General features: G+C 43.7%; 1 protein-coding gene across 1 annotated transcript; it reads right to left on the reverse strand.

Moving 5' to 3' along the window:
* Positions 1-553: 553 nt before the first annotated feature.
* Positions 554-9,607, reverse strand: TMEM41B (transmembrane protein 41B). The gene is made up of 7 exons (XM_064715081.1): positions 9,403-9,607; positions 7,504-7,621; positions 6,411-6,539; positions 4,740-4,833; positions 3,730-3,834; positions 1,791-1,929; positions 554-1,313 (listed from the first exon to the last, which is right to left on the reverse strand). Exons 1-7 carry the CDS (start codon positions 9,464-9,466, stop codon positions 1,144-1,146), a joined length of 819 nt encoding a protein of 272 aa, XP_064571151.1. The 5' UTR covers positions 9,467-9,607; the 3' UTR covers positions 554-1,143.
* Between the last annotated feature and the right edge of the window lie 4,637 nt (positions 9,608-14,244).

The following is a 14,244-nucleotide window of genomic DNA, read 5'->3' on the forward strand; positions in this document are numbered from 1 at the left end:
CAGGGGAGGTACCTTGTACCTTACTGACAGCACACACACGCTGCTACTGGAGGTGAGGCATGGCTGCTCACTGCCTTGGCAGACAGTGGAACCCCCATTTTATATACACTGACACAAGAGCCTGCTGTTCCATGGTGCTCTGAACATTATTTGGGATCAGCTGTCTGATAGGAACTGCACCAGTTTGTGTACCTGACATTTCTTGTAGCTAATCAAGCTGCAGTGAGAAATTTTATACTCTTTACATATTGCTTGAGAAATGGTAACATTACACTGCTTAAGCATTTTTAAATCACTTGAAAACTGCAAGTTTTATATAATCATACCATCACTTCCTTAAGTTGGCAGGATAAATCTATGCAAGTGAAATATTGGCAAAACAATCAATATTTAAAAATGAAAATTAGAGATTAAAAATCATCAGCTAGCCAAGATATGAATTCTAAGCTGCTCCCTCCCTTCCTATATCTGCTCCCAGAATAAAACTTTACAGGGACCAAGAGGGAATGAAGTGACACTTTGCCTTTGTTAATCCAGTAAGTAAAGCAGATGTAGGTTCAAGTATTTAATTGCATACAGCACTAATAAATAGAAGTAAACAACCAGGATGAGAATAACATTGTAGTTAAAGTACTGCAGAGAACCCTTGTTTCTGAGTGAGCACCGTTACATTATTTGGAAACTCCCCAAGGCAAAAAAGAAGGGGAATATTGTTAGTGAGAAATGCTCTCAGAGCAGATGACATGCAAGCCTACAGAGAATGTTACAAAGTTGGGCTGAATTGTTCAGGGGGTTTTCCTGCAAGTGTTAGAGAGCATCACCTGTAGGTTATGTCTACATCACAGTTTTTGCTCTGCATATAACCAGAGCAAAATGTTTCATCCATGTTCTCAGTTCCCTCACCCTGAGGGCCACACACACACCATCCCAAAGTAAAACACTGGTGTTTGGTTACAAAACTATATGCAGTACATTTCTGAACACATCTCCTTCACTCTAAGGCCATGTGTTCATTTAAAGACATTCTTATCAATCACAAGCCTCCCCTAGAATTGCTTAAGATCCAATAGAAAAGCAAATATACAAATATCAGAAGTGCTGATCCTGAGATGAAGTATGGGAAATTCTGGTCCAGTTTGATCCTTATTCAAACTTCTGTTTCAGCTTCTTCTGGAACAGAGCTGGTAGGATGGAGAGGATGGCTAGAATCATGAGGACAAAAACAGAGTTCCAGGAAACAGCTTCCCCTGCTGTTGTAAGCTGGTACAGCGTTGTTCCTGCCTTAATGGCTACAAAAGATGGTGGTGCTACACCTGGAGCAAGGAAAGGATGAAAAAACAGCTTGTTAGGGTACAAAACACTTCAAAATTAGTCATCCCAATTTTAATACCAGAACGTTGAGATTTTGTTGTCTTGTACTTTTTTCTTAAAAGAGTGCAGAAAATACAGAATTCAAAGATAAAAAACCTTTATCCAAAAAATTGGTTTTAAGCCATTCTTAGTATTTGTAATGCAAACGCAAATACAGGAGACTAAGCAAATAATCTCTGCTCTTGAAACTCTCCAGATTTCAAGTTATCTCTTTACAAACTGACTTTTCATAAAGGAAAAATAATGAAGTTTTTCATAAAGTTAATAAAGGAAAAATACTGGATTGTTTCCTAATCAGATTAAAAAGTATGTGCAAAACCATGCCAAAAAGCACATGAAAACTAAAAATTAAAATAGCTATAGTGTATGCCTCTTCTTCTGGCCACCCCAAACTGTGGCTCACTAGCCACAATTCTTACCTAGGAAAGTGCCAATGAAAAACACTTTCAATGGCACGTTGATTACAGGAGATGTGATATTGATAAACCAGTTGGGGAGAAAAGGTGTTATTCTCAAAAATATTATGTAGTTAATGAGATGTTCTCTATGTCGTTCAACCTGCCAAAAAAAAACCAAACAAACAAAACTTTGGTTAAAAAAAATCTCTGCCTTGAAAATACATAACCATAGAGGTTTCAAGAGTTTTTTCCCCTATATTTGGTAGACATTTACATGTTGCAAACATAAAAATCAGTTAAAAATGTGTGATGTGGGAAAGAGAGCCCAGTGAGTCACCTGTTAAATACACTGAGATCAGCCTGTTAAATACATCAGATCATGGAAATAGCAGTGTGTGGCAGAGCAGTGATGTGTCTGACTGACTCAGCCAGCTCAAGCAGCAAAGCAGTCACAGGCAGAGCCACAGCCCAGCCAGCACTGCCAGCCTGTCACCCCACTCCTAAAGCTTTTCCAGGAACCAGCAATGAAGTTTGTTCCTCAAGCTGTTCTGTCCTAACTTGTGATCGAGCCTGAAACACAGCAACATTCCTCACCTGGAAACTCAGCCAGGTCACAGCTCTGAACTCCATGAGGTGGCTGCTCCAGCACAGCTCCAAAGCCAGAGCCAGAGGTCACAGTGCTCAGCATGAACATTTACCCAGGAGCAACAACACCCCCAACTTCATTCACAGTCCTAATGATGCGCTCAGGTCTAGCCCAGCTCCTCACACCAATGCTACAACAAAGAAAGCCCCTCTCCTTCAGCCCATCTCAGCCCTTTCAGACAGCAAGGGCAACTGCAGCCAAGCTGCAAGGACAGCTGAGCATCCTCAATTCTGGCCTAGCCTGGCAGACCTGCACTCAGCTTAAGCCTCAGCCAGTTGAAAACAAACCTGGTCTGATTGCAATTCCACCTGAACTCTCACATGGCAGCTCATCCCAGTCACAACCCTGTTTTCAGCTTTAGTCAAATTTAGATTTTACTGTAACATCAAAATCAGGAGCCCTGTGGGTTTTTTAAACCTTAATAAAGGACAATATTTACATGTTGACTAATGCTGTATATAAAATGCCTTAACCTCAATATGCCAGCATAATAAGCATGACACAGTCCAATTAACCTGGAAACACTGAGATATGAGCTGCACATGCAATTTTAAATCACATATTCAGTTCTACTAATGGCAACAGTAACCACCTGCTACTCAGAATAGCCTCAAGATTATAGTGCAATGTTAAGATTTACTAGGGTCAAGAGTCAAAGTGGTGCTGTAAAATCTAACAAGGTCAATTGTGCCAGACACACCTCTGTATCTTATTTAATGAGGAACAAGCTTAAAGCATTTTTATGTGATTCAGAAAAAAATCTTGAACAGAGTACATGTGCTTTATACTTGAAACAAAAAAAAACTTGTTCAAATGTTTCAGAGCATCAATTAAAGACACATAAGGTCAAATACAACTCACACTGTATTTCTGTACTGCAAAACCTTTAGGTTCACCTCACACTCAAGATCTGCTGAAACTAATGTAACCAGATACTCAAGAAAAAGTTTCTAAATGCTCCAACTACAATAACACGTTCAAATTAAGGTTTTTCAATCAGACATCCAGCTACAGGTTCCTCCAACACAAAAACACAAACCCAGCTTTCATTAGTGCTAATGCTTAGAGAGCAATTACTTGAAATGACCTGAAACTGGAGAGGTTTCCTATTGACACTAGATAAACCAGGGGGGTGATCAGCTGCAAACACTTCCTAGGTAAGAACAACTTTCTCATGGGAAATACCCTAAAATCAGGAATGCTTCCAGAATCCCTTCTGTGTAACTGCATACATGAGCACAAGACCTCCCAGTTTTCCACACTACTCCCTGACACATTTTGTACAATAAATTCCAACATCTCTAGAAACCTTACCTGTTCTGACCATTTGACTGCTTTTTCTGTTAAATATCTGTATACAACGGGACGTCCCACTAGGTATGACAGCATGTAGCAGAATGAAGCCCCAAGTCCTGAGCACTGGAAAAAAAAAAAAAAAAAACCAGACAACAAATGAGCAGAAACTCTACTTAATGTCAGCCTTGTGTCTGTATTAACTACCCTGCCTGCCTAGAGCAGGTGTCCATGCAGCCCTCCATTAGGGCTCTCCTCCAGCAGAATGAACACAGTCCCTAAGAATGTTGTTGACCCAAGACAGTTTATTTCCAAGGCATTTCAATCAATCTCAACACTCAAAGAAGACAACATTGATTACTTATCAGTTAATATTGAGTGCTTCTGCAGTTTTAAGACTTTGAACAGTGAAAGCTTTGCAAATAAGAAGCACAATGCCATTAAAGACATTCAAACATAAAAAGTGAACAGGGTCCTCCCTACCTTCTCAATACTTAAGGCTCGCTGTCATTGCATCCCTTGCCCATGACATATTTTAAAGCTTGATGATAACATACATTTCAAATCTTAAACTAAGCTTCTTGCATATTTAAACCAGTTAAAAACCAGATGTATTTTGCAGTGTGATAATAAAACCACAGTAATTGTGTAATGAAATTACAACTGGGTTCTGGCAGATGCTAAACAAATTTAGTGTTGTATGGGAAATTAGATTTTTAGAGTATGGGTATTTAGAGTATGGGAAATTTAGAGTATGGGAAACTGGCTGATTCACACTCCAATGTGAACCTTCATTATAAAGCAAACCTGGAGGAACAGCTCAGTGGTTTGGATCATCACCCAGTGCTACAGTGAATTTTGTGTGCAATGCCAGCCCTGCAGCAGAGCTGAGTAAGAACTCAATAGTTATCAGAAATGGAAGTGTATGCCAGTCTCAGACTGATCATTTCCAACAGGAAACTGCTCAGGTGCATGGCTGTATTCCAAATGGACAGAAATATATGCCCTCATAAACTATTTGCCATACTTACCAAACAAACAAGAAATAAGGCCAGTGGGAAGGGATAAAGAAACCCTGACAGGATACTGAGGAATATAGACCCAGGAATAGCAAATGTTTGCAAGCTGGATGTATCTTAGTTAAGGAAAAAGACATTTCTAAAAAGCTACATGCTTCTTAGTTTTGTAAGCAGTCAGGATACATTTTACAATCAGAAAAAGCATAAACAGGCAGGGCCTCTCAAGACCCTTACTTAACAAACCTCTTGTAGAGTAGCACAAGAACTCAAGCAAGAGCAGCAAGGTGCAGCTCCATCACTACACATACAAAGAATAAGTCACAAAGTAACAAAAGCTGACTACACTTTTCTCTTTGTCTGGGCTACAACTCCCCCAGAGGATTTACTGTGACCTCCAGAAAACACTTACTCTGATTTTACCCTGTTGACTGGAGATGTGCAGTTCCAGACACTCTCCCTGGGAAGCTCACAGGCCTGTCCAAGCCCATAAGCACAAGTTTCATGGAAGACTGAAATGGATGAAGGCAGCTATTCCTTCCTTACAAACAGGCTTGGGGGAGTCACTAACTACAATAGCTGATCACTAATTTCAGTCAGAAATGTTTTAAAAGGCAAAAATTAGGTTTCTGCAGCATAAGCAAGCAGATTGTTGGACTTAAGGCTTGCTAGGCATACTTGAGACTGTGATGTATTGCCCACTTTGGATAGAAAAGTTATAAAGCAAAAAAACCCTGTACACTATTTTACTCAAGCTGAACTGACTGAAATATTAAAAAGGCCAATGATTTTCCTGAATGCATTCCAGCCAGAACAGCTTTTGCTAAGCTGTGTCAAGGTTCAGTTACCCATGCCTGGAAACTGAGCACAGCCTGCTGCTGAGACAGTAAAGGTCATCACAGCTAGAACTGCTAGAGCAGCTCAGTACAGAGCCACTATATTCTACTCCTTGTTAATATATAAACTAACATTTTCATTTTCTTCCTAGATCTCTCATTGGGGAAATATTAAATACTTTTTGTGGAATACTCTGGAAGAATGAGCTGAAGGATAATTACTAATGGCACGTTGAGTGCTGACTCTCCTGAGTTACAAAAGGCTCCTGCATTAAAACTGTGACACAAACCTCTTCTACAGCTTTAAAGTTCTTAACCTTTAGTTAAGTGTTCCAGTTAGGAGTGTGCTTAATGATTCATTAATATATTCAGCACTCAAGAAAAAGAAGTCAACACAATTGTGTCTCCTTGGTCAGAAAGTACTTCAGAAATTTGCTTCTCTAAAAGAAAACAGATTTGGTTTTGTGAATTTGGGCAGTGGAGGGATGAAAGATGGCTCAAAATACTTTCCTTCAGAAATACTGCTAAATACTCTATACGTTACCCTTTTGTGGAAATGTCTTTGAATGTCTTAAGGAAGAGTAAAGCAGTAGTCTCAGTTTTCTTTTAGAGCAAACAGTAATTTCCACCTCAAAATTCACTTTATTTCAAAAGTTATGATAACACTAAAGTAAGACCAAGACTAATGCACAGAGAAAAGTTCCAAGAGTTTAAAATATTTTTGTCTCTTTGTAGACATTCCTAGGTATGTTAAACTTCACCCATGACCAATAATTTATCAAATTGTATTTTTCATTTTCAAAGCAGCAGGACTACATCAAAGCTATCCTTTACACCAGAAAAAGGATACAAAACATATGTGGCAAAATAAGCCACTAACACTTGAACGTAAAACGTGTCCTTGTATTTGGACAAGACTTTTCCCAAGGCCTTTGCATCATCCATATCTCTGGGAACCTTTATAGATTCTCTTTCTTCTCTGAAGAGGAAAAAAAAAAGCAGGAATGATGGAAATATAATCAAACAGTGCAGTACAATTACTTACTGAATACAGAGATAATTAGATACACTACAACACTCAATTACAGCTTCAGCAAACAAACCATGATTATTGTTGTAATAACGTTCTCAGATGAACACCTAATATTTACAGTGTGGTTTATATCAGAAAATCCCCAATTTTAGGTATTTGCAAGCTGGGTTTTTTATTCAGTACAGTGATGTGCTTCTTGGTTTTTTGCTTACCAAGTACTGATGAAGAAGAAAAAATTGCGCAAAGCAACCCTTGGCAAGTGAAAGCAGCAAAATTTCAGTCAAAACCAACTGCAGCTGCCTCAGAACAGCTGAAGTGCAGCAGGAGTGGCAGAACTTCACCTCACAAACAAATAAAGTTCTAAGGGCAAAATCTCATGTCACACCTTCATCTGGTGCAACCTGGGCAGCACACTTGAGTGTCTTTGCTCCCTCTGTATCAGGCTTAGGGATGGGCCCTAGCAAACTGACCTTGCTGAGCAAGTTCAACAGACAGAAATTTAACTACTAAAAGTGAAAAAGGAAGCTGTCAGACAAGCAGGCTCAACCTGCCATCCCAACACAAGCACTGGGTGCAACAAGGAGAAAAAGAGAGGGCAAAGTTTAGCTAGGAAGAAAGGATTTCCCTTTTTGGTGACAGCCTCCAGTTTCACCAAGGCACAAGGAAGTTTCAAGCGAACTCAGCCTGAACCAAACACACTCTAATCTCAGCTGAAGGTGGCCAAGAAGAGTCAATCACCACTGAATGTGCCAGGGGTAACACCACAGAACACGGGATCTCCACTGTGCAACAGAAACCTCAGATCAAGAACAATTCTCTGAGCTTGTATCATCTCCTCATGCAGGCTCCTCTACAGTCTGATACTGAAAATCAAATAAACTGATGAATTAAACTTTCATAACATACTTACTCACTAAGTTGTGGGAAATTTTTATATACCAGGAACATGAGGAAAGCAGCTGATAAGAAGATGGACACTAAAATAAGAAGTGATGTCCGAGCTGATCCACCTTCTGCAAGGGCTTTCCCTGAAATTAAACATGAAACAAAGTTAGAAAAAACCCCAGCAATAGCAAAGCAATGTCTCACAACTTGCAACAGATTTTAAATTTATCCTTTAAGGGAATATTAAAGTAAACTCTCTGTAGACATCTCCCAACCAATGCTTTCAATAACACACATTGCTCACATTCCCTGAAAGCTTTCAAACAACTTTGAAGTTTTAATGCTGGCAAACATTCCACAGAAGTCAACTATCCATAATAATTTAACCCTCAATTAATAAATACATTTGTAAAGAGGAAAAACAAAGTTGAACAACATAAGCCATACAAATGTTTTCCTTTTTGCCAGAAATCTTCTGCCAGTCTAATTAACTAGAGATTCAACTTGAAGTTAAATTTCCAGGATGTACAATGTAACTTTAAAACCTGCTCATTAACAAGTTTTGGGGTTTTTTTTCCCCCTCTAATGAAAGACTGCCAGATACAGCCAGTTGGGTGAGACACACTCATTAGGAGGAAACCTACATAAACACACACATGCTAGCCTATGATATAAAGTGCTAGCTTGGGAATTACACATATTTTACACTCATGTGGATATATATACATAAGTGCTTATTAGCCTTTAAGTCCTTGTGTAGTCGAAGCAATGGGAGTACAGTAAGTGACACAATGACATTTTAGGCCCTCTTCTGTATTTTAGATTTTTATCAAAATGACCACATAAGTGCAAGACATTCATTAACACAAATCTAACTACACACATAAAGAATAAGAACTGAAATGAACACCATGCTAAATACTCTCTGTATCCACACTGGGCTGTGTTCTGTACTAAACCACTCTCTCCTCAGGCACTTGGAGGCTCACCCAGCTTCACACCCAGGGTCACCTGGGGAACACTCCAAGAGCCGAGGCTGTGTTTTCCCTCGCAGATGCCGCTGGCACAACTACAATGCCAACACACAGCACTCAAGTGGGTCACGCTGACTCCTCACTGTTGTGAAATGCAGCGACTGGATGACGAAACCCACGGAGCCCGCTGGGCGAGCTGGCAATTTTATCGGCTGGGAGGTTTTTTAGGTTTAAGGTCAGTGCGACCCCACAGGTGTGCAGCGGGTCAGCCGAGGCCAAAGGCAGCATCCACAAAGCAATTGCAAGCACGGAATCACAGGGCTGTCAGGCTGGACCACAGTGGCCACCGGGTGCAACCTTCCAGCCCAGGGTCATCCCAGGAACAGGAGGCATCCACACAGCTCTTGAGTGTCGTCTCTGAGGGAGGCCCCACAGCCTCTCTGGGCAACCTGTTTCACTGCACTGTCACCGGGGTTATTCTCACAACACCTTCTCCAAGGAGCAAAATCAATTACAGATAAATAAACAAATAAGCAACTCATAGGGCAAGAAAGGAAAACTCAGCCCACTGCGCTTTCTGCCACTTCCACTCTCTGTACTCCAAGCGTGTCGGTAGTGGAATAACACCAACACACACACACACAAATACATACAGACATGGAACCACGCGTCTTCCGTCACGCAAAGGAAAAGGGAAAGGGCTCGCTGCCCCGTTTCGGCCGCCGAGGGGCGGGAGCCGCCTCACCCCACACGCACCGCGAGGGACCCGGCCCGGCCCGGCCGCCCCAGTGCCCGCGCGGGACGGGGCCGGTGCCCGAGGCGCCGAGAGGCACCAACAGCCGCACCGGGCACCGGCCCGGGCACCGGCCCGGGCACCGACAGCCGCACCGGGCACCGTCCGATGCCAAGGCGAGGTCACCCCCGCTCCCGCCGCCCCGAGCCCCCGGCACCTTCCAGAAGCTGCCGCTGGTGCCTGGCGCTCTCCGACGCCGCCGCCGCCCTTCGCTGCGCCATGGCTCTGCGGCGCCCCGGGGCCCGGCGAGTCAGGGCCGGGGCAGGCCTCGGCGGCACCGGGAGCCGCGGGGAGCAGGAGGCGGGACCGTCAGCACCGGGAGCCGCGGGCAGGAGGAGGAGAAGGAGGAGGCGGGACCGGCCGCTCCTCCTCTCCTCACCCCACCGGGTCGCGGCCGCGCTCCCGCCCCCGCCGCGACACGGCGCATGCGCTTTTCTCGAGGCATTACGGCTTTGCTGTGGTGTGCGGGAGCACGGTTGGGCTCCACGTCCTTGAAATGCGGCGGCGGGTTAGTGGCGGTAAATACGGTAACGCGGTTTTTGGGTGTACCCGTGTGGGTATGTACGGTAACGGGGTTGCGCTCACTAGTGGTAAATACGGTGCGGGGCGGCGGGAGATTTCTCCCGGCTGCGGAGAAATCACATAAATCCCAGGAATTTGGTTGGGAAAGGCTTCTGAGATCATCGTGTCCGCCCTGTGACCGAGCACCGCTGTGTTAACTAGACCATGGCACTGAGTGCCACGTCCAGTGGTTCCTTGAACACCTGCAGGGACGGTGACTCCACCACGTCCGTGGGCAGTTGTTCCAGTGTCTAATCACCTCTTCTGTGGAGAAATTCCTCCTGATGTCCAACCTGAACCTCCCCTGGCACACGAGGAGAAGTTCTATAGGCTGTGTTCTGTTGTCCTGTCGCTGGTTGCCGGGGGGAAGAACCCGACCCTGCCGTGCCACACCCTCCTTTCCGGGAATTACAGAGCCATAGGTCCCGCCTGAGCCTCCTTTTTCCAGGCTCCCACCTCCCTCAGCCGCTCCCCACAGGACTTGCGCTCTAGACCCTTCCCCAGCTTCGTTTCCCTTCCCTGGACACACTGCAGCGCCGATCGTGCCACAGGGCAGTGGGACACAGCCCGTCTGCGAGCCCCTTTTCCCTCGATAATGGCTTTACAGCAGCCAAGGGAGCGGGATCTCCCCTCAGGGAGCGGGATCTCTCCTCAGGGAGCGGGATGTCCCCTCAGGGAGCGGGATGTCCCCTCACGGAGCGGGATCTCTCCTCAAGGAGCGGGATCGCCCCTCAGGGAGCGGGATCGCCCCTCAGGGAGTGGGAGGCGGGAGCCCCTCGGCGCCTCTGGCGCTGGAGCAGTGCCAGGCTTCCAGGAAAAGGGGAACCTTGTTGCGTTTGGTCTCTCGTTCGAAAAGAAAGCCTATTTGCCGGGAAGAAGGAAAATTCCTCTATCAGCCCCGGAATTTTCCTCACGTCCATTCCTGTCAGTAAGAACGCTTGAAATCCCGCAGAAAAGCCAGAGGGACACGTCCCAGCGTTCCTAGATTCCGTGGCCTTCCAGCCCAAGGTGACCTCGGAGCGCCTTTTCCTCTGCGACCTTCTGGCAGCGGCAGATCCCGAAGCCTTCCGAGCGCCCGGGCAGCACAGAGTGTTTGTTACAGGGAGAGTTCTCCAGGGAGGGCGCTGAGCCCTGCGGACAGCACATTGCACAACTTTCTGGGCTGATGGAGCTACTGTGGCTCCCCCTCGTCTCTTTCCCAGCTGTGTCTGCTTATAAATGTCCAACCTTTCCTCAGGGTCTTCTGGAAAGGAAGCTCTCCTGGGAGAGCTGGACACTCAGATTTAACTTCAGCCTCGTTTGTCTGATAACTCCACCTTTACACCATGACTAAAGAGCTCTTAAACTGCTGAGACAGGACCCAGCAGATCAGTTGTTTCACAGGTCGTGTTTCCCGAGATCACAGATGTTCCCAAAGCCACGAGGGAGATGCAGACCAGCACACAGCAGAGCTCTCCAAAGCGTGCCTTTATTGCTACGTGTACAAAACTCACTGGTGTTACAGGAAGTTGATGATTCATTTAAGATGTAAATAGTCTAATATGCTATTACACAAGTACAGTCCCTGCCAAATCTAGTGGCAGGAAATGATCCAAGCTATAAATTGTGGTCAAATTCCACATAAAGCTTTAAATAATGAGCAGATTCCATGGGAAGCTATAATTTACTCAGAATTTATTTCTTTTAGAATTAAATTATTTAAAGTTATTTCATTAAATCATGTAATTAGCCCTTTTAGTATTTGCAATTGATAATTCAGGAATTTAGTGCCTTGAGAAGCCAGGCACTGTGATCTTGCTGCTCTCGGCATTGATGCCAGATGAGGGAGTCCTTTGTTTTTTCAAACCCTTTCACTAGAAAATTGTACATACTAGCAAGATGGGAGTTGCTGACACTGTAGAAAATGGCACTTTCCTTCCTATTGTAAATGCACATCATGTTTGTCATCCCTTTTTGGTTGTAACTTCTGAAACTCCAGGTAAAATTATTCAAACACTGTGACTTCTTTCCTCTCTGACTAACTAACTTCTGACAAATAGATACTAAACTGAAGAATGTTGGAAGCAAAATCAGAAACCAGATTATTATGCAGAGGAATCTTTACCAAGTCATCCTGAAACAGAAGAGGAAAGGTTCAGACTGAAAGATATAAATAAAATAAGTACCACAATTTAAAACTGTAGATGCTAAATGCTGCAAGGGCCATGTATCATTTTGGTGAGGTGGATTGTTCATTCAGAGGGGTATCAACCCAGTTTGTTGTTCAGGAGGCACTCAGAGCCAAGGAGCTGGGCAGAGCCTGCTCCAGGGGATGTCTGGTTTCTAATTAACCTGCTCTGTATTGTGTAGCCCTGTGTGTAACCCAGCTGCAGGGGAACTGACACACAGGCCAAGCAACTTCTGATTCTTGCTGAACTCTCTGCAGTTCCCCTGCCCAAGACACCACTGTGAAATGCCCAACAAGCAATTTCAACAATATAGATATGCTCTGTGTTTCCCCTTCCATTTAGTAGAAAGCACATGGCCTGCAGATGATTCCCAGGATGCTGATTCTGCAGGAAGCTCACAGTGTTAGGATATGTCTCATTAAAAATAGAGAAGATAACTCTAATCATTCACTTTTAGGGAACTCTCTGAATTGCTGCCAGAGTGAAATTTAAGGATTCATTAGCTAGATCACTTTGCAGTTGAGATGTACTGCACAAATTATATTTGTTAGACTGAACTAGCAGCAGACTTTTAAGCTGTTCTTCACTGTTCTTGGTTCCCCTTGCTGAGGATACTGCTGGTGTGAAAGTGTTGTCTATACCACCAAACTTTGAAAGTGCCAGCAGTGTTTAGTGTCTGCTGATAATTTGAACAGTCCCCTGCAAAGATGTCCACACCTAACAAATGTCAGCAGAACCTCTGCACTCACTCGGGAAAAAAGAAAGGACACGTCTGGGGAATGTTCTTTAGGGCTCATTCTGTAAATAACATAATTCAGGAACTCTATTTAGAAGATTAACTTCGATTTATTTACTGGAAAGAAGGCAGAGAATGAAAAATACTGCCATAGGCCACATCCTGTATGTGTTCAGAGGATAAAGAGTTTTGGTAGCTGGAACTCAGTGAGTACCAAGGAAATTTTTGACACATGGTTGAGATCAGCACTGCCAGGAACAGCTTCACTCCACAGCACACGAGGAACCATAGCTAGGGACTGAAAATAGATTTACTCTCATTGTGTATAAAGCATCCCCTGTATATAATGTATAACTGAAGAAACAGCAGAAAACCTGCCCTGTCTTTGGGGCATCCCCACCTGGCAGGGAACATAGGCTGCAGAATGCTTTGTCCAGCACAGAAATGAGAGGAGGACCCCAGTCTCAGCTGGAGTTTGCTCAGTGACTTTACCAGTGGCAGCAGCTCTCTTTTATACTTAGAGGCTAGAGACTGAATGGGCCAAAAGCTTTATATGAAATGGATTTTGGAATATACCCCTTAGAGTATGAGTTCTTTCAAATTATCTGTGAACCAAAAAGAAAAAAATGTTTTTCTGACCTGCTGGAAAGTAATGAAATAGATTGCCACCTGTCAGGGCAGCAGCTAAGTGGTCAGCTCCATGAAGTCCCTTCCTTCTGGTGGCTGGATGAAATGCTTTATTTCTGTCACATTGAAAGAGTTGTCTTTCCTCAGCACAGAAGTTGTGTTTGCCTCTTTTCCAAATCACTCCTAGATGCACTGCCAGAGCCCATGGCACACAGCTGAGGCTCTGGCACTGCTGATGCTCTGTGGACTGTCATGCTAACTGTCAGCAAGAGAAGGAGGATGAGACTGAGAGTGATCCTGCTCCTGAGAGCTTCTAGCTGGAAATGATGCAAACGAGAAACATGAATCAACAAGCAAATCATACAGATAATTTCTTGACAAGTGCAGATTCAAAACCCTTTTTCTCCTCTATTTCTGCCTTATTTTTGACCACCACAAAGCAAACTGCATTGTTTTAACATTTTTATTTTGTATAAATATGGCAAGAAATTAAACCACAAACATTTATTTTCATTCTATCTAAATTCCCATTCAAACCAAATAAACCAGTGTGCTTGGAAGGGGGCTGGTGTGTTTTACTGAGCTCATACCTTGATCAGTTACAGTGAGGAGTCTGAGGATGTAACTGGAGAATAACCAGCTGCACAGGAGACAACTTGGGGTAGAATGCAAAGGCACTGATCAAAATTAATAAAAAATGTCACCAACAAGTGAGATAAACAGAAATGAGCACTTATTTGTAGCTGTTTGTGTGAATGAAGGATTAAAAATTTCTTGGAGACCAAAGGAGAGTTAATGAAAGCTTTTATTTATAAAAGTCAGTGCTCAAGGACAGAAGCTGAAAAAATTACTAAACAGCAAGTGAGAGCAGATCTTGTATGCATTAAAATGAGTTGAATCTGAGCTC

This window comes from Zonotrichia leucophrys, chromosome 5, assembly GCF_028769735.1.
Source record: "Zonotrichia leucophrys gambelii isolate GWCS_2022_RI chromosome 5, RI_Zleu_2.0, whole genome shotgun sequence".
NCBI classification, from domain to species: Eukaryota; Metazoa; Chordata; class Aves; order Passeriformes; family Passerellidae; genus Zonotrichia; species Zonotrichia leucophrys.